This window comes from Onychostruthus taczanowskii, unplaced genomic scaffold, assembly GCF_017590055.1.
Source record: "Onychostruthus taczanowskii isolate IOZ18803 unplaced genomic scaffold, ASM1759005v1 scaffold19, whole genome shotgun sequence".
NCBI lineage: Eukaryota > Metazoa > Chordata > Aves > Passeriformes > Passeridae > Onychostruthus > Onychostruthus taczanowskii.
In genome coordinates, this window is record NW_024499128.1 from 4810139 (window position 1) to 4829249 (window position 19111).

The window sequence follows — 19111 nt, forward strand, 5'->3', positions numbered from 1 at the left end:
CAATTGCAAATCAGCAAAGGGTAACAACGTGGCTCATCAGAGAGAAGGACAATCTCTTCAGCTTTCTAATAATAGCAAATGCAGAAGAGATCAAGCTATCTCAGAAATACACTCCCACTACCTCTAAAAAAGCAATGGCCAAAGCTCATGCCCTTTTGTAGCACCCTCATCTAGTAGCAGCATCTTACCTTGATAGTATCACATGTATGATCTGATTTTCAGTTGGGTTAAGCATCTGAGGACTAATTCCTAATTAGATTTAAGTACAGTCATACGTATTTAGCAAATCTAAAAATCATGCTTAACCAAACCAAATTTTCAAACTTTGCCTGTTCCAGCTGGCACACTTTAGCTTTCTCCAAAGTTCATTTGATGTCTTTTCCTCAGCATTACAAGCACAACCAAGAGCCATTTTTCACATCTGTTCACTCAAGTTCCCCAGAGAAATGTGAACTCCAAAAGGTATTGGTAATAATCTCACTCACACCAACATTCTGCAATATTGCTACTTTCCTTTATATTATAGAGTCCTTTCTCATGTGGCTGATACAAAGAGCTATACACGTATTTTAATTTTCTGCCACTGGAGAAATAAATTTTAAGGCAGTAAAAATAATGTTTATTATAAAAAAAGCGACTCTCAGAAATTAGCTCAATCATTTATCCTAATTGGACTCCCAGTCTGGGTCTGTTTAGGACAGACTGGTAGCCTGGTAACAACAACTTCCACATGGAATCAAAGTGTCTGTAATGAGGAGCACACATTTTAGCAGAGATTTAAGAAGACAAATGCACAGTGCTGTTATTGAAGCTACTCTGAATTTTTCTAAATTAATTCTTCGCTGGTCACTATATAATGTAAAATATATGTTCAGCAAGCACACAACTATATAATTGATCAAAGAGGTGGCACTCATTCCAAATGTTTCATCACAGTTGTAGAAGTCTATTTGGGAAAATACTTCTTTTGCACATGCACAGGGGCAGTGACACTCCTGTTACTGAGACCAAAAACTGGCAGGAATGATATTCATGTATTCTTACACAAGGAAAGAGCTCAACAGGTGCCATGACCAAAGTTTAACAAGAATTATAGAAGTTTTAAGTCACTGCTACAGATAACTCCTGCTTGCTTATTCTCCTAATTATTAAAAAAGAAAGTACAACGGTTTACTGGAAAAATTCTATCATATCCTGTGCTGTTCTGTAACTGAAGACAAACTAGTCTGACTACAATCTATGTTCTAGACAACAATATTTAACTTTTCACTTTAAAAAAAAAATCTGTAAACTGATAGTGTGAAAAGACAATGAATGGAACATATTCAGAAGAACTTGTACATTTTTCAAATACACCAATAAACAGAATTTTGCATACCATGAATGCCCAACATTACAAGTTCATATTGTAGACATATAAAACTAATAAAATTCTCAAAATTGCCTTTTTGTAGATTCAGAATTTTCCATCTTTTCAATATTTCTATATTTTCTTTCCTTTTTTCCTGTTCTCAAGAGCTTAGTCCTCAATTACAAGTTCTTTGTTTTCCATGAAAGACAAGCGACATCTAACTCTCTACTCACTTCAGAAGATTTTTGGGTAAAGTTCTGAACCTCCTTCAAATTGGGAAGCTTGATTTATCTCAACATTTCCCTTCTGAATGTGCAGAACACCTACAGCAGATATGAATTCTGCACACTTTGCAGGCTTTCACAATCCCACTTGTACAGTGATGTCCAGTCAAACTGCATGACAAATACTAAACTCTTTAGTAACCTAATCTGAAACCAAGTTACAAGTAAAATTAAAAAATCATTAAATTCTTCACAAAATTCACAGAATGGATAAGGTTGGAAGTGACCACAGCGGACCATCTGGTCCACCCCCAGCTCAAGCAGGATGAAAAACAACACAGAGCAACTTAAGAAAGAAGCAGCAGAAACCAGAGCTCTTCTGGTGGACATGGAGCTGCAACATCATTAGAGTAACAGGTGGGGTGAGATCTCAATGCTTTTAAGAATGTCTGTGTTGGCAGACTTGTGTCTGGGTTTGAGAATCTGTAGCCAGTGACAGCAGAGTGGAGAAATATGTGAAAGACAGAAAGACAAAAATATTACACTTGTCAACAAGTTAGGTTTTCACACACCTGTGCATCTCAATTTGATTGATTATTCAGTGCTTTTGAACAAATTACTAACTGTTCCCATCCTGGTGGCTTTTCTTTCCATTACCTCAAGTCTTATTTTTCATTGTCTTTTACTGGCCAAAAGGTGGGTGTTTTCCTGTATTTTATAACTACCTGCCAACACTTCATAAATTATTCAAAATTCTACAAAAAAAACATCATTCAGAGTGAGAGGAATGTTAACAAGCTTCAGCAATCTTGTTCAGAACTAAGTACATGTGGCTGAAACAAAAGTGGAGAAATTCTGCAGCTGCTAACAATCCACAAATAAATGCAAATAGCCTAGTATAGCACATGAGAGAGTGTTTGAAGCTCACCCTGCCATTCTATCCATGGAGGGGTCACTGCTCTGAAACCAAGAATCCAGGAATCAAGGAACAGTATAAAATTTCAATGCTTCAGCTACAAGTCAGGCTGGAGCAAAAACCCCTAAATTCAAACCTGCCTGAGGCAGAACGCAATGTGAACATGTTCAATAACACACAGTGAAGAATTGTTTCATTATTCAAGATGTTTTCAAGTGAGCTACTGCAGTAAACCACATCTGTCTGTCAAGCAACAATTCTGGTCATTGTTATCCCCAAAACTGAAGTAAAACATGTACATGCATACTGAAGAAGGCTTTACTGATTAATATTGAATTGTTACACTCCCTGACCAATGGAGTCATCTTATTAGCATGCTTTTAAAGTATTAAACTACTACAAGTCAACCCCCAAAATATGCTATTTGAATAATCAACACAATCCTATGGATGAATATATATGAAGTTACTGCTCATTAGCTGATCTCTAATGAAATTATACACAGAGCTTTAAATTATTAAAACGTGCTACTTCAGTCAGAAACTTCTACACAAAATCCGTGTTCAGCTGGTTCACTTACCTGGTAAACATGGAATGCATTGGCAGCTTTTCCACGCAGGAAGACTGAGGGAATCCAAACATTAATAAGAGCACGATTTGATCTGAGGAGGAGAGAGAAAAACTTCAAATAGGGAATGATATTTATGTATAAGAATTGCAAAGCAACTACATGCAGTGATTTAGATAATGATCAAAGTGATCAATAAAGTAACTTAAAATTTCAAATGAAGTAACAGAAAAATTGGAGTTCTGCCTGAACTTTTTTTATGTTCTGAATCTAAAAATGTTCCCTAAAATTAACCCAACTGAAACAATTCCTTCTGCAGGTTTTCTGGGGTTTGGCGGTTTTTTTCACAGCATGCATTTGACAACATTTGATTATACACATGAAGCAAAAATTATTCACTTCAACAAATTCAACATTTTCAGCCATAAACCTCAGGTGAAGTTCATTAAATAACAGAAGAGCAGTGCACAATTATGCAGAAGCCATTTCCATCCACTCTTTGTTATCCATCTCTAAATTTCTATTATTCAAACATACCAGCTACATTTTCAACCCCTCATCCACAAAAGCAAGATTCATTAGTTTGACTACTAAAGGTAAAATTCAGATCACAACACTCCAGAATGATCTGGGGTGGGTTCTTAGTGAGGGTTTTGGGGTTTTTTTAAGGAGCTATTTATTTGGGGGTGTCTTTAAGGAGGTGATTAGGAGCTATTCTGTAAAATGAGGAAGGCCATCACAGGATGAAGAGCAACCAGCACCCATCAAACCCAAAGCACTAAAACCAGAAACTTCTTGGTGCTTTGGCAGAATACCAAGACCTAGGGCACTTAAAAAGCACTCCAATGGACTCTTCCTTAATCTAAACTCTTTGAGTTCAGCATTATTAACTACACTGTGGACTGTGCAGCTCTCCATGCTTTTTAACGATGGAACACCACAGCTAAGAATGCAGTTACTGGAAATAATAGAGGAAAAGTAAATTATTTAATTTCTCTGCTTATTCTCCTTTCCCAGAGATTGTATGAAGAGAAAAATTTGTGAATTATGAAACTTACATTTCAAAATCTGATAAACTCTGATCTTCAGATGTTTGACTTAAATCTCCAGGGACCTTTATTTACAAAACAGAAATAATTTCCACACAGTGGCTATTATGTTTTCAATTAAGAAAGCATAATATTATAAGGAAATTACAATTCAACATTCAATTTTATAAATGCCAATAAAAACTCTTACTGACAAGCAATAAAAGAAAAACAAAATCCTGGAAGAAGATTGTGAACATATCACCCTTGTGAGTCCTTTATGTTAGAATTTGCCACAGTTCTGTAAAGAAACAAATTGGGGTTTGTAAAAGCATGTAATTTTGAAATTTATAGAAAATGCAGGGAAGAGCATCACTATTAGGGCTTTATGAGCAAAGGATGCTATAACAAGGTACTTTGTGTGTATAGGCAACTTATGGGAAAAGAGGAAGCACATAAAACCTACTGATCACTTTTTTTACAACCAATATTCCATTAAGGGAAGGACACAAGAGCATTTTATTTCAGCTCTGCTCTTACAAAACATTACATAAGTACAAAAGTTCATAATGATGCAATGATGGACTAATACCTGTAGAACCAAAGGAAGTAGCAGTTGTTAGAAAACCAGATTGCAAGAGCATTTAGAACAAAACAGATATAGCTTTTTACCTTACTTTACAGCTACAGTAAACATAAAAGGGTATCTTCTTTCCTTTAAAAAGAAATTGTAAAATTGAAAGCATAATCTGGAATAGTTAAGAGGAACGGAATTGTTCAAAGCCAATTGTTCACAGATCTGTTATTTCTTACAAGCTAATGGATATTTCATCATGAGCAGCATGTTTGAGCCTGTTCCAGAGGGATATTCTACAGTGCAATAAACAAACACTCACCGGCCCTCTCAGATCAATGAGTTCTTGTCTCATCTGGAACACCAGAGCTTCCTTGGCCATCAGAGCACGGTGCAGCCTCTCATTGAATTCAATCAGCTCCCCATGCATTTCAGCCACCTGAAAAGCAAAGCCAGGGGATAACTGTGATCTGAATTGGAAAAAAAAATACCACTACATAATTTCTTACATGTATATCAATTTCTTTTTACTCTCCAAGTACTGCTGATGTGGTGGTTTGAACTGATCATTAAGAACAGACTTTGCTATAATTTTGACTCATGCTTTGAAATGTAGTTTTGATATTAAATTGAATAGGACAAAATACAACTTCACGCCAAATTTTATTCTTATCACTCGAAATCATATGACAACTGATTCTAATAAAACTCCCATTGACTTCTGTTCTCAGTTTAATTCTTTGATGAATGCAGCACTCAACAGGTACCAACTAATCACAATATTTTGAACAGGGAGTACTGCAAAATGCACAAACTGCATTAAACTTTGTCAATAATTCATAAGTGATGTATTCTTCACCCTCAGCTGGAGTTTTAATAGGAATGGACCTAGAAGTCAATCACTCCAGGCAAATCTGTGAGAGGTCAGAGGAGTCTAAATACCAGAGTCAGGCTGTGGCACAGGTTGTTCTCACAGGTAAACAGAGTGGCCTCTTTGGACACCGAGCGTGGTTGTGCTCTGCATTTTAAGTCAAGAGAGCAGCAAGTGGTGCAGGATGTTCTGAGAGTGCCAGGGCTGGGGGAGTGAGGGGATGGAAAGTTCCAGCAGTCAGATGAGCACAGTGGGCACTGCTGGGCCCCTCCCCGTGGGCTGCCCCAGCAGCATGGTTAAACCTGTTCCTGTAACAGCACCTCTTGGAATGCCTCCTCCTCATCCTCCTCATCCCCATCCAGAGCTAGAGAACAGCAGAGGCAGCAGGGTAACAGCATGAGAGCACAGCTGAACAACATGAATTTCAATCCAGGCACCTCAACAAGAGCACACAGACTTGAGCTACTGCCAAATCTCTTAAGAGTTCATCGTTTGCCTTCTGGAAGCAGTTCATTACTATCTGTGAATTTCACTATTTCCTTTTCTTGAATTACTCTGCCTTCTCCCTCTTCCCCAGGGAAGTTCCCCAAAATAAAGCAGTTTAATTTAGTGAGAAGTTCCCCAAAATAAAGCAGTTTAATTTAGTGCCTGCTTTTAATTTTGTGCTTTGTTCCACACAAACCTGCATCCTTCACAGAATCAAAGCAAACAAAAAAATCCTCAATTTGACAAGCCAGAATCTCATATCATTGAATATAAATAAAAAGTAAAAATCATTTTCATGAGGTGAACTTCAAGCATTCTTTTCCAATTTCTTTTTATATTAGAAGGAGTCCTTCAAACCCAGAAATTCATCACTGAAATATATTTGCAAAAAAGATCTAAACTACACCAACAATATACTAGAGAAAACAATAATATAATACTATTAATTCTAGATAAATCATTTTCCATACTAGCTTAACCACTAATTCCAATTTAATGTGGGTGGTGTAACATTTAAGAATACCAGGTTAATATTAACAGGTCACTGTTAATTCCACAGAGCCTGGGCTGTAAGGCAGAACTTCCTTGCATTTCAAGTATAGAGATACAGCACACAACTAGTTGCAAATTCACAGAGAAAAGCTGCAATAATACTGCTGGTTATCAAAAGCAATATAAAAATTTACAAGTGGATCTCCATAGTTTGCATATTTGAAAACAAGTTTGGTTTTTCAGGGCCTGTCTGTCAGAACAACAAAATCCAGACTGATACATGACTATTTTGTCTCTCTCTGATTTGGATGTCCTTGAAATAACTTTCTACTTGCAGACTCAATTAATATGTAAATTCAACAACTCTCTCAAAACACTGCAAGTAATGCAAAAATTTGTAAGTATCCCTAGCAAAGTTAAATAATAAAAAGGAATTTTAACAGCAAAAAAAACCCAAATCACTTGTTCTATATTATCAAAAGGACAACTGGAAGGTATCACTTATTAGCAATTAACTGACTTCAATACTTTTCCTTGTCAAAGAAAAAAGCATTACCATCACAGCAAATCAAAAGGAGCAATGAATAACAATATTAATTTAAGCTCCTTTAATTTTTCCTGCATCAAGGTCTGCTAAAATAATAAAGAGGTCTCCTTATAATTATATCCTTTCAGTTCCATTTTCATAGAGTCACATCTTCCTTTACTCAATCCACATTGAAGCTTAAGCAATAAATTTCCCTGCTGGGACTTCAATCATCTTCACAGTTGTTTTTCTTCATAACAATATGCTTGAAGCAAAAAAATAAAGTATAAATAAGCTAAGTTTCCGTTGGACAGAGGATCGTTTAGATTTGCTCCTTCCTATATGAGAAAACAATTTAAAAAACCCGAACCCAAACCCTTCTCATGAAGTGAGGCTAAAGTAAACACTTGAGGCTCCACACTAAGAGAACTCTTTAGAGTTGTCAAAAGAAAACCTAAGAGCCTGAGAGCACTGCAGTTCCACTGGCCAGCATGGCCACAGCTGAGAGCAGTCTCCAGAGAAAGGACAAAGAAAGCATCACTTCATGCTTCACAGCAAAGGACCAAGCAGTTAACCAAAACAGGCTCTAAGCCTGTTTCACTAAGCATCTAACAACACAATCTATCTTGGAAGAATACGCTTCTAGATAGAGAAAGACACATTTAACAACAATGCAACCACAAAAATAAAATCAAAACTTGCAACAATAAAAAATTAGTAATTTTCTTACAGAGAGTTTTAATGGAATCCAAGATTTTTTTTTAATATTGTTTGTAGCAAAGACTTCATAGATGTTTTTGCACAAGCCACATCTGAATTAATGATTGTTGTCAGGCATAGACATTTTTTCCCCAATAGTCACAAAATGCAAAATGAGAAAACAATTTAAAAAACCCAAACCCTTCTCATGAAGATGAAGTGAGGCTAAAGTAAACACTTGAGGCTCCACACTAAGAGAACTCTTTAGAGTTGTCAAAAGAAAACCTAAGAGCCTGAGAGCACTGCAGTTCCACTGGCCAGCATGGCCACAGCTGAGAGCAGTCTCCAGAGAAAGGACAAAGAAAGCATCACTTCATGCTTCACAGCAAAGGACCAAGCAGTTAACCAAAACAGGCTAGGAGTGTTTCACTAAGCATCTAACAACACAATCTATCTTGGAAGAATACGCTTCTAGATAGAGAAAGACACATTTAACAACAATGCAACCACAAAAATAAAATCAAAACTTGCAACAATAAAAAATTAGTAATTTTCTTACAGAGAGTTTTAATGGAATCCAAGATTTTTTTTTAATATTGTTTGTAGCAAAGACTTCATAGATGTTTTTGCACAAGCCACATCTGAATTAATGATTGTTGTCAGGCATAGACATTTTTTCCCCAATAGTCACAAAATGCAAAACAAAGTGTTTCTCAAGAAACTCTAGACAGAACTGGAAGTTGCTTCTTTTTGCTCTTAGTGGAAGCATGGGTGTATTTTTCCTATTAAATTTCCTTTCCAAAAATCAATGTTGTTATACATCTTTTTCTCAAAAGAAACGAGGCCAAAGGGCTGCAAAACAGAGCAAGCATCCTATCAACAACTCAATTTTTCTACAAGTGAAAAACAGTAAAACTCAAAATGGCCAAGACGGTTCCAAAAAAACGACTGATACAGTCATAAAATGCTCAAACTTTGCTTTCTGCTTCAAAACTTCCATTTTCTCTTCTCAGTATTTCCATCTGCAAACAAGTTATTTCGTTCAAGACAGACTGAAAGACTTAGGAATAGAGCTGGCATTAGGCTGCTTTGTTTTGGGCTTGTGTCCTAGGGTGACTTTATGATGCCTGTATTCCCAATTGTCCGTTCTGTTTATGCTGGATATTGAGTTCTGCACCTTTAGGACTGGTTCTGAGAGCAAAGGGGGGAGAAGAAGAGGTTCAATTTTTTAATATTATTCCTTTTTTTATGCTTGTGAACAGTTTGCTTGTTAAACAAACTTTTTTTTTTCCACTTTTCTCAAAGGAGGTTTACCTCACAAACTGGTTGGAGAAGGGGCTGCTTGAATTTGCTTTCTAGAAAAGACCATTTCAGAAGTTTCCTCCAAAAATTTGCCCTAAACCAGGACAGCTTAGTTTGGTTTTATTGTGTTGATTTTTGCTTGGTTGGTTTTTCACTCACTACACAAGGTAAGAACAAGTTGGGCTTCCTCAAAACCAACAAGTAGAAAATAAGCTGAAGTTTTCATATCAAAATAAACTGGGAACTATGCACATGTAATGAAATTCTTATTCATGTTTGCAATAATTCCCAGTCTTTGTCCTACCAGTGTTTACTGAGAGTGACACTGCTTGCCATGTTCAGAGCCTTAGAGAAGGGTTGTCACAAGGGTTATGTCCTGTTTGGAATATGTGAGGATATTGTTAGACACTAATAAGTGAAACAGAAGCAGCCGCCCTCTTCCCAGTATCACTGGCATAAAAGCTTTCCCTGTGGTTACACCCAGAGCTGTGTCACCACTGACACTGCCACAAACTCAGAAGTGTCAGCAACAAACTCCTGAGCACACAGAACAGACGTGGTACAACTAAGGAGGCTTCCACAGAAGAGGGAGGTTTTACCTGTGTCCTTAGTTAACATATTCTCTTGATAGGTACAGAACAGAGGAAAGGAGTGAAAAGAACTCAACCAAGGGTAGAGAATTAGTTTCACATGGCCCTATGAGAAAAGGATAACCAAGTATGCATGTTTTAGAAGAACTGCATGAAGCTCTTTGATCCATGACCTGCATTTTCAGTCATCTTCATGCTAATCAGTTAATGTGGGTATCCAATTTCAGGGTATTTTGGGAAAGAGAAAGACACAGAGAATTATTTTACTTCTTATAAAAATGTTCTTTTAATATTTAATAGCAGATATGGGTATTAGATACTAAATTTCATTACTTTTTTCTTAAAAATAATTTGTATTCAAATTTAGGATGAAACCATAATCTATCTTTTTTTTTTTTTCGTTAATGAATTTTACATTAATCTTTAAAGTAAATCTTGCCTTAGGAACTTTTTCTAACATGGTCATATCAACAGAAGTAGTAGTTTCTATCAGCCATTTCCTTACTGCAGTATTCAATAAGCAATACAAAAATGAAACATGGTTTGCAATCAGAAACCAGCATGAAAGCACAGAAAAAGCCACAGATTTCACTATGATCTTAAACAAAGCTCAACTGCCAACACAGCCATGCCTGTAATTACGTAGTGTAACTTGCACAAAACCTCAAATCTAATGTCTGTGGTGATTTCAACTTCACCACCAGCAGTTAAAACCTGAATAAACTTGCTTATTTATTAAAAACTTCATTTTAATATCAGTGTATAAAAATGTGTCCTTGTTAGGAAAAGTACTTTTAATTATCTGAGGTTTTTTATTTTTGAAGAAAAAAATCAGATTTATCTTTTACATTCCTAAGGAAAAAAAGATCTCAACTAAGCAAAAAACCTATTGAAGCTCCAAACCTTGTTTTACAATTATGATTCCATAAAATCTGTGCAGTACAAACTTTACCTCAATCAATTTCCTTTCATAAGAGCTGGCAAGTTCCTCATTGTTTTCTACTTGCTTTTGCTCTGGAATTGTGAATTCACCATCAGTGCTCCAAATGTTTGGCGGAACTATAACAAAGAGATACCTCAAATTAAAAAGTAAAATTCCATAAACATCCAGGACATCCTGTTTAGAAATAACAGCTCTATAAGAAACGGTTATTAAAAACATTGGAACAGACCATAATATTAAACACTATTACAAGTACTAAAATACAGATTCTGCAGGGACCCTTTTTGGTAAGAAATATTTAGACAGGAACCTTAACAGAAAAAAGTGTAAACCAAAAGCACTTGGCTATTCTGTAACTACAGCTGTCTAATATATGTAGTACCAGCAGTTCCTGCCCCAAGTTGTCTAAAACTAACCTTACGTTCTCTTTTAAGCCTTTTTTTAAACTGGGCTCCCAAAATACAATTTTGTATTACTTGTATAGACTGCTTACATATCAGAGAATTTACAGAAAACAGGGCTGAGAATGAACATTTCATACTTCACCCAGTATTTCATTATTTTCATCAAGCAGAATCAGCTGGAGTTATTCCATTCCTGATAGTTAATTGTCTAATTTCTCCCTAAAACCTTCCAAGAAGGGAGATATCATGCTTCCCTGCATAACCTATTTAAGTGTTCTTCTCACAAAGGCTTTCCTGATAACTAATCAAACTTCCTTCACCTGCCATGTCAGCCCATTGCTGCTTCTTTTATCTGTAATGAATGAAAATTACAATTATTCTATTCCTGTTCCCAGCTATCATTTAAGTATTTGAAGATCACTTTAAGGCCTATTCTAAGTAAGTCTCCTCCAAGTTACACAAAACCCACTTTTCGTCATAGTTCATTAATTTCTAAGAAAACAAGTGAACACAGAAAAGCAAAGCCCTAATAGAAGAGGAGTTGAACAAATGCTTTCATCATTCTTCAAAATCTGAACTATATATATACATATACATATATATATATATATATATATATATATATATATATATATATATATAACCACCATCATGTAGATAGAAGACACCATAATTTACCTGGCTAAATATTTTTGATCCTGGGAACAGATTTTTGCTTTTGCTTTGAGGAAGAATTTAGAAATTTATTATTTAAGTGAATTTGAAAGCTACTTTAAGATCTTTTTCTTGTGAATGTTGCTTCAAGTTCTTAAGCCAGACTTCTAAGATCAGCATTTTTATACAAATATTCTGTCTAAGCAGGTTTAAAAAATGGTACAGAGCCAACTCCTGCTGATGACTGAGAAATCAAGATGCTCATTTATTAAATATTTAAATACCTATATCCAACTGCCCAGGCTACAGCAGTGATCACTCATTTTGAAAGCTGATAGTTCTGACTTTTGGGTAATTTATTTATAATCACATTTGCTGAGTGGGGTTTTTGGCCTTTTAAGTCTCCACAAGGCAAAGTATCAAGCTGAGTTTCATTTATTATTTTAGGAAACTATTTAAAAGCCATACTCAATAGCATTTGATCTGATTATTGTAGCAAACATGTAGAGTCTTCATTACTTATAGTGATAAAAATAACAGCAGAAGCCCAGTTTATTCTGACTCTTTCAAAACCGAGTCACAGAAAATCTGTATTCTAACACCTACAACACATTTAAAACTTTTGTTTTCATACCATTAAGAAGACAAATTACAATTAAAATTACTCATTACATATACAAACCACAGGTGAAACAGTTTCTATAAATCTGGTAAAAGAAAAAACTCCTTTTGTTTCACTTCTTTTTTGCAGCTAGTTCTCAGGGATTATTTACATGCTTATGTACTTTGGGTCAGAGACCACAGTACAACTAAAATTTCACCTAAATTTTCAATGGCAGCTAAGGAAAAAGAATTCAGTTTTACAAAAATTCAACATGTGAAGTTACAATACAAGAAAAATTTATTACAAATATTGTATGTAGCTGAAATGTATTCTGGTCACTAGTGATAAATATTATAGAAAATTACTGTGGATTGATTAAGTATCTTTCCAGCATAAAGCACACGTGTGTTCATTTTTAGAGATGTTGGTACTGTTCCATCCTCCTTTTTCATCTATAAAATCTGACCATCCTACTCAGTTTCTATTCTTATCACTCACTAATCTGCATAATTTTAACACGGTGGAATATAGCTAGCCTAGGAATTTTTTTTTTTTCTTTTCCTATAATTATACTCATCATGGAAACTGTCACTACCTAATGGAGGATAATTTCTGCTATTATAGGAAGCCTAAGCCATGGTTTTCGTGAATAATTCTTAATATGAATCACTACACTCCAGCAAAGTCGGAAGTAAAAACATGTGTTCTCACTAACAAATATCCTTTTAGGGATGAATGAAGCTTTGAAACTGCAGAAAAGTACAGTGGCTAACCCTGAGGAACAGTAGTATTCATTCATACAGCCACTTATACGACCAAAATATTCACAATTTTAAAAAATCAGATGGTGCCAATTGCTGAAAACCTCTCTCAGCTCTCTGAACACCTTCTGTAGCCAGGGGAAATCCAGGTCCCACCAGAAAATTCAGAATCAAGACATCAATTCAGCCCCTCATGGATGTTTCCATCACAGACCACAGAAGACAAACAGGTAAAACTGCAGATAACTTCACTCATTTTCTTTCAGATATAAAATCTGCTCATTACTACTCAGTACAGAATCTATTTCAAACAGTCTGCAAATACTGATTTCCAAAACAACAGTATAATCTAGAGATACTACATTTATTTTTATATTCCAATATCACATTAATTCACAGATTTTTATTTAAGCTAAATTTTCATCAGACAGCTTTTTCTGGAAAATTTCTTATTGAAAAAAAGTAAGACCACCTCATCTACCAGAAAACGCTCTGTAAAAATGAGTACAAAAATCTACATCTATATTTTTCACAAAAGGAAAATATATCAAATATGTTATTCTCACTATTGGAAGATATTACTCCCTGAATGGCAGCACACAGAAAACAAACATCATGCACAGATTCTTTTCCCCCCTTCATTTTATCCTTACCTTCCACTGTTTGACCTTCTCTTCTGAGCATCTGGACAGCTCCTACATACTTCTTAAGCTGCACTTTTAGCACCTCATTCTCTCTATTGATAAAAAAAAAAGCTATAAATAAATATTGTTTTCCCAAAATAGATGAAAAGTCCTTTTCAATGGAAGCAAACAGACTCTCTGTTATAATGAGCTTTACCTAAGTTGTGTCACCATGATGCAAGGAAAAAATTAAATAATACATCAACATCAGAGTAGCAGGAAAATGAGTTTTCCAGGACCACATAAACACATCAGTGAAACAGATTATCTCATAATCAAAACTTTTCCATTAATTGAGATTGTTTAATTTAATTGAGATTTTCTGTACTATGCCATACTGATGGCAAACAAACCACACAGTCTATCTAAATCTACAATCAACTAAAACATAAGGATGGGATGCTAGACAAGGAAATTCAGAATGGCCAATGTAAAATGAAATCATTATTTTACTAATTGGCATCTAATTGCAAGCAAATAATAATTCAGCTTTAGAAGCAGGCTTTATCATTGTAAGAAAATGGCAGCACTTCAGCAACAATATTCAAGGCAAAAGTTTACACAAACCATTCCTAAATGAAAACCATAAGACAAGAAATTTAGGTAATCCCTTCAGCTGTCATACTTCAGTGCCTGTGCCTGTCTCATTTCTCTTTGGAGTGTACAAGCATTCAAACCAGGTACTACCATGGCTCCACTTAACAACATTAAGCACCTTAGTTTATATTTGGGGAGAAATAAAAAGGGCTCCAACTGATTGATTTTAAACAAAGCTGACAAATCACTTGTCTGAAAATTCAATTATCTGTCTAAGCCCATTCAGTTAAGCGAGTACAACAGAAAAGTTTATACCAAAGAAGCTTAACTAAAATATGTTGCCAGACTGTGAATTCAAACAGTTTTTATTTTTCTTTAAGAAAACACTGAGGTAGGAGGATGTAGATGCCACAAATGCGGCACAACACACAAGAACCCCACAAGTGTTAGAGAGAGGAGGGAATTTGAGCTGGCAAGGCTGTGCTCCAGGCACGATGGAACCTGGACATGAAACACAGCACAGAAAGCTGCAAATAGATGATACACCAAAAAAAAAGGCATTTTATTAATGGAAATTTATTTAAGAATTAGAAATATTTTAAAAAAATGCAAGTATGTTTGATGGTCCTTATCATACTAGATATACACACACAGATAAAATACACGTATTTTATATATATACACACACAAACTACTGCTGTGAGCAATGCTACACTGCTCCTATAAGGAGCCTTGACTGGCACAATATTCCCATTCCTATGGATTTTAAGTCAGCTTGCTGAACTTTGTAACCTCAATTTTATTCAGCATTTTAGTAGGAGGTTGCTAAATAATTGAGAAGCTATTGATTGCTTGGCAATCGAATTTTAAGAGTCCTTGATGATTTTATGCATTTGATGATATTTTTTATTTCTGAGACTACAAAGAACAAATCAGTTTTTCCACCAGAGATAGACTCTGATATTCAGGTTAAGGGGAAAAAGCATAAAAACCACAGTTTAATCCTATATACTATATTAAAACACGCTCAAATAATTCATTCATGAAAAAAAATTTCTATGACAACTAAACAAAAAGGTTTCTCACCAAAATTGTAAAAATGTCTGCATGAAAATAACTATGTACAGTTACAATATATTGAGTATTATGGATTCTCATGAAATAACTCTATATCACCTCATTTCTACACATGAGAATAGACTCAGTACCTTCTGTCAGTACTGTGACAGCATTTTAAACAATCCAGTTTTTACTACTTTGTCTTAAAATTGACTTAAAGTTGATACACTACAGATGACGTTGAAAAATACTTTAATTCATTTAAGGTTTTTGATACAAGACTGAAATTCAAAGCAGGGAACTATGGCCAAGTCACAATTTTCTAATATGCTCTACCAGGTTATTACCTATTCTTTGACATCTCTTACTCATTACTACTATTTAGCTGGATTCCAAAGAGGGCCCATCCTGATGTGTAGGAATTTATATAGTTCTTTTAATCAGAGCATATTTAAAAAACATTCAGTAAGCACTCATTGAAAAGTCTTTAATGACTTCGAGAGGTATTTTATCAGATATATTCCTAACAAGCATTTCACAGGAAGATAAATTCCTGTCCAGGAGTTACAGGTCAGATCTGCAGACTGAAGGATGCTAAATACTTCTAAATGCAGGCCCTGCTGTACTTCTGCAAAGTATCCAAACTACAACAGCCAACCTGAAGCAGAACTGTTCACCTGTTACGAGCCCAGAGGTCAACACAATATTTTCAGCATCTTTAAATTGCTCAAAATAGTTCCACATTTAGTGCTGAAGAATGAGCAACGAGACTGTAAGTACAAATTGAAGAGGACAGAGAAGAAAAAAAAGATAAATTCCTGAAATAGCCAGGAAAACAAAGGCAGAACTGCACCACTCAAAGCACATCCTTCTCCTAAACCTCAGTTATACCAAACTTCCCTGCCTGATCACTTCTTCCTTTTAATAAGCTGAAAGACAGATGGTAGTATGTGCTGATATAAGGGAAAATGACAATGATAGAGGATGACATTGTAGTATTCCTGCAAACTACTCTTTTTTCTCAAATAGCAAAGGTCTAGTGAGTGTTGTTGATTAGGCTTCATAGCACATATATAGGAATGATCAATTATATAGTAAATGTAAGCCTGCCTAATTTTGAATCAAAAATAATTCCTCTCTATTTTATTAATTTAAAATTAGCATTTAAGAAAACCCTCTCTGAAAGAAAATCAAAACTTCAGGCAGAATGGTAAATTTTTTTAGCAGCAAAAAACAAGCTTGTGTTTAGGAAGCATGTACTTGCCTGTTTTGCACTCAGTGAATGAACATAGAGCATACAGTTTTTGTTGCAGACAAAGAGGCCTTACAGGATTTATTTTCTTATACCTTAATAGAAAAAAAGAAACAAACCCAAACAAAACTCCAGCACACATCTGCTTCTTGAAAAGGATACAGAAATTCTCTAGGGCTTCTGCAAAATGAGCATGGTAAGAAAAGAATTTGAAAAAGAGTAATTTCTCACATATCTCAAGTATAGTAGCCTGAATGTAATTAATTTTTGGCACAAACATCAGCTTCTAGCAAGTGCTTTCTGTGAGGCTTACCCCAGAAAGATGTCTCATTCCTAAATCCAGCACTGGGAAAAATTAAACAAAATAAAACCAAACTACTGGAATCCAACAAATGTCTATGTTTTGACAAAAAAGCTACAGTTTTTAGGAAATACTAAAAAGGTACCAAATAGCCAAACGAATATCCAATCTATAAAAAACCTGCAGGAGTTAAGAATGAATTTAAATAAACAATGGCCTGCAACATTATGTAGAATCTGAAGCAAAGGCTGAGCTAGAGGACTTCCAGAGTTGCCTTCTAACCTGAATGAGTCTATTAGGAGATGCAAGATCACAGTCAGTTGTCAGCAAATACAATTAAATAAGGAAAATGAGAACTGTTACTCAAGGAAATAGTAGTTCAACTGTATACAATATAATTATTGTATACAATATAATTATTGTATACAGTTGAGATTATATAATTAATATATAATATATTATTGAGATTATATAATAATATTATATAATCTCAATAATAATATATTATTGAGATTATATAATAAAACCAATCTCCAGGAAAAGCTTTAATGAGGAATAATGTGCTAACCTTAACTGCTTGTCATGGGCTGGGGCTGCAGCTGAAGCAGGGCCATGACTGAAACCTTCCCCTGGCTGGGGGCTCACTCAAAGATGAAGGCTGGGTGGTTTTCACCTTGTTTAGCTCTTCTCCTTCCTCCTCCTCATGCTACACCTGCTTCTCCTCCTTCTGCCCTCACTGATGCTCTGCTGCCAAATATTCTTCCTCATCCACTTCTTCCTCCTTCTCCCTCTGGGAAGCTCCTTTGTCCCCTACTAAATGGGCTGATTTCCAGTGGGGTTTTTTGTGTCTAGGAGCTACTGATGACTTGTGACACACCACCAAGCAGGAATAAAAAGTCATTTAATATAGGAATATTCAAATTAGTTTTCACAAGCAGGAACAAGAGATATTTTTCCTCTCTTTATGAAGCTGCTTAAGGGAAGTGATGGAATCATTTCAAGATGTACTACACATCAGTTCACCTATCACTGAAGGACTATGGCTGTGAAAGAACTGCTGCAAAACAGAATAGGAGAAGATGCCAAATCCAAAAGCAATGTAGTTTAAGTAATACAGACAGTAGATAGAGAAGGCATATTAGGTTACAGAATCTACAGCAAACAGGAGGTATGTAGAAGTGTAAGATAAAGTAGAGACAAATTCTCATCCCTAATTTCCCCACACAGTGCATTTTCATCTTCTCTATCTGCTTTTCTTGCTACAAAGCCTGTCCTTTATAATATGCTTTCCTCCAACATTGCTGAATACAGTCTAAGAATATGCAATCTGAGATCATCCAATTTCACAGTCAAGTTCAATAAATTCCTTTGCCTTGCAAGGGGATGTAATAGAATTCCACAAAGAAAAGAAGAATCTCAATTAAAAAACTATAGTATTGCCAAGAAGCCAGTGGCACAATATGTCCATGCAATTTGAGAAAGGTTCATTGACAAGAACAAAAAAAAACTAAAACAAAACAAAACACAAAAAACAAAAAAAAAAAAAAAAAAAACAAAAAAACAAAAAAAAAAACAAAAAACAAAAACAACCCAGCCAGCTGCATCACTGCAGAAGACTACTGATTGTATTCTATCAGAAGACTAGCAAATAGATTGAACCTGAGCCTGCTCCTTTTGGAACAATATAGCAACTGTTATGAAAGAGTTATTCAAGTATTTCACATGGAACAATGAGATTACCACTACTTGAAACTAAGCTCACCTAAGACTTCTTCCATTTTTCAAAGAGAAAATGGGAAACTCGGGAAAATGTCTCACAGTAAACTAGCATTTTGTCTGGGAGGCCAGAGACTCTTGGGAGGGTCCAGGAGAACAGCTGAATAATTGCAGATTTCCAGAAGCCATCATTTCAGCACTGACTGATGTGTCACTGAAATTTGTGTTCTCAAAGCCTTCAGGAAGCTATTTATGTCAAATTCTTCAAAAGAGCTTTGGGGACACACATAAATATCAGCTCTCATAATCTGAAAAATATTCATTCATCAAATCACAACAGTCAGATTGTTACTGAATGATTTCCCTTGCCTTAAAATATTCAGAACATCACAACTGAGGAAAATTTTCTACTCTGCTCATGTGATCAATTGTTTTCAAGGGAAACAGTGAGACTTCGCTACTTCAAAATATCTGAAACTTAGTTTCTTCTTACTTACCTAGTGTATAATGTTAGCACTCAAAAAGCAAATCCAAACTTTTTGTTGCTTCAAATTCTTTAGATTATTCAGC

The 19111-nt window shown here is 35.3% G+C and overlaps 1 protein-coding gene across 3 annotated transcripts in view; it reads right to left on the bottom strand.

Moving 5' to 3' along the window:
- The window catches only part of SNX29 (sorting nexin 29), a 102705-nt gene that overhangs the window by 54630 nt on the left and 28964 nt on the right, over positions 1–19111 (bottom strand). For 2 of the 3 annotated variants that reach the window (XM_041401744.1, XM_041401746.1), the window contains exons 14-18: positions 13647–13729; positions 10580–10686; positions 4984–5100; positions 4118–4173; positions 3072–3153 (exon numbers count right to left, since the gene is read on the bottom strand). In XM_041401744.1, the coding sequence (XP_041257678.1) occupies positions 3072–3153; positions 4118–4173; positions 4984–5100; positions 10580–10686; positions 13647–13729 (445 nt within the window). Of the gene's footprint in view, positions 1–3071; positions 3154–4117; positions 4174–4759; positions 4803–4983; positions 5101–10579; positions 10687–13646; positions 13730–19111 lie in introns of those variants that run through there. The other variant, XR_005952450.1, reaches the window with a different exon arrangement.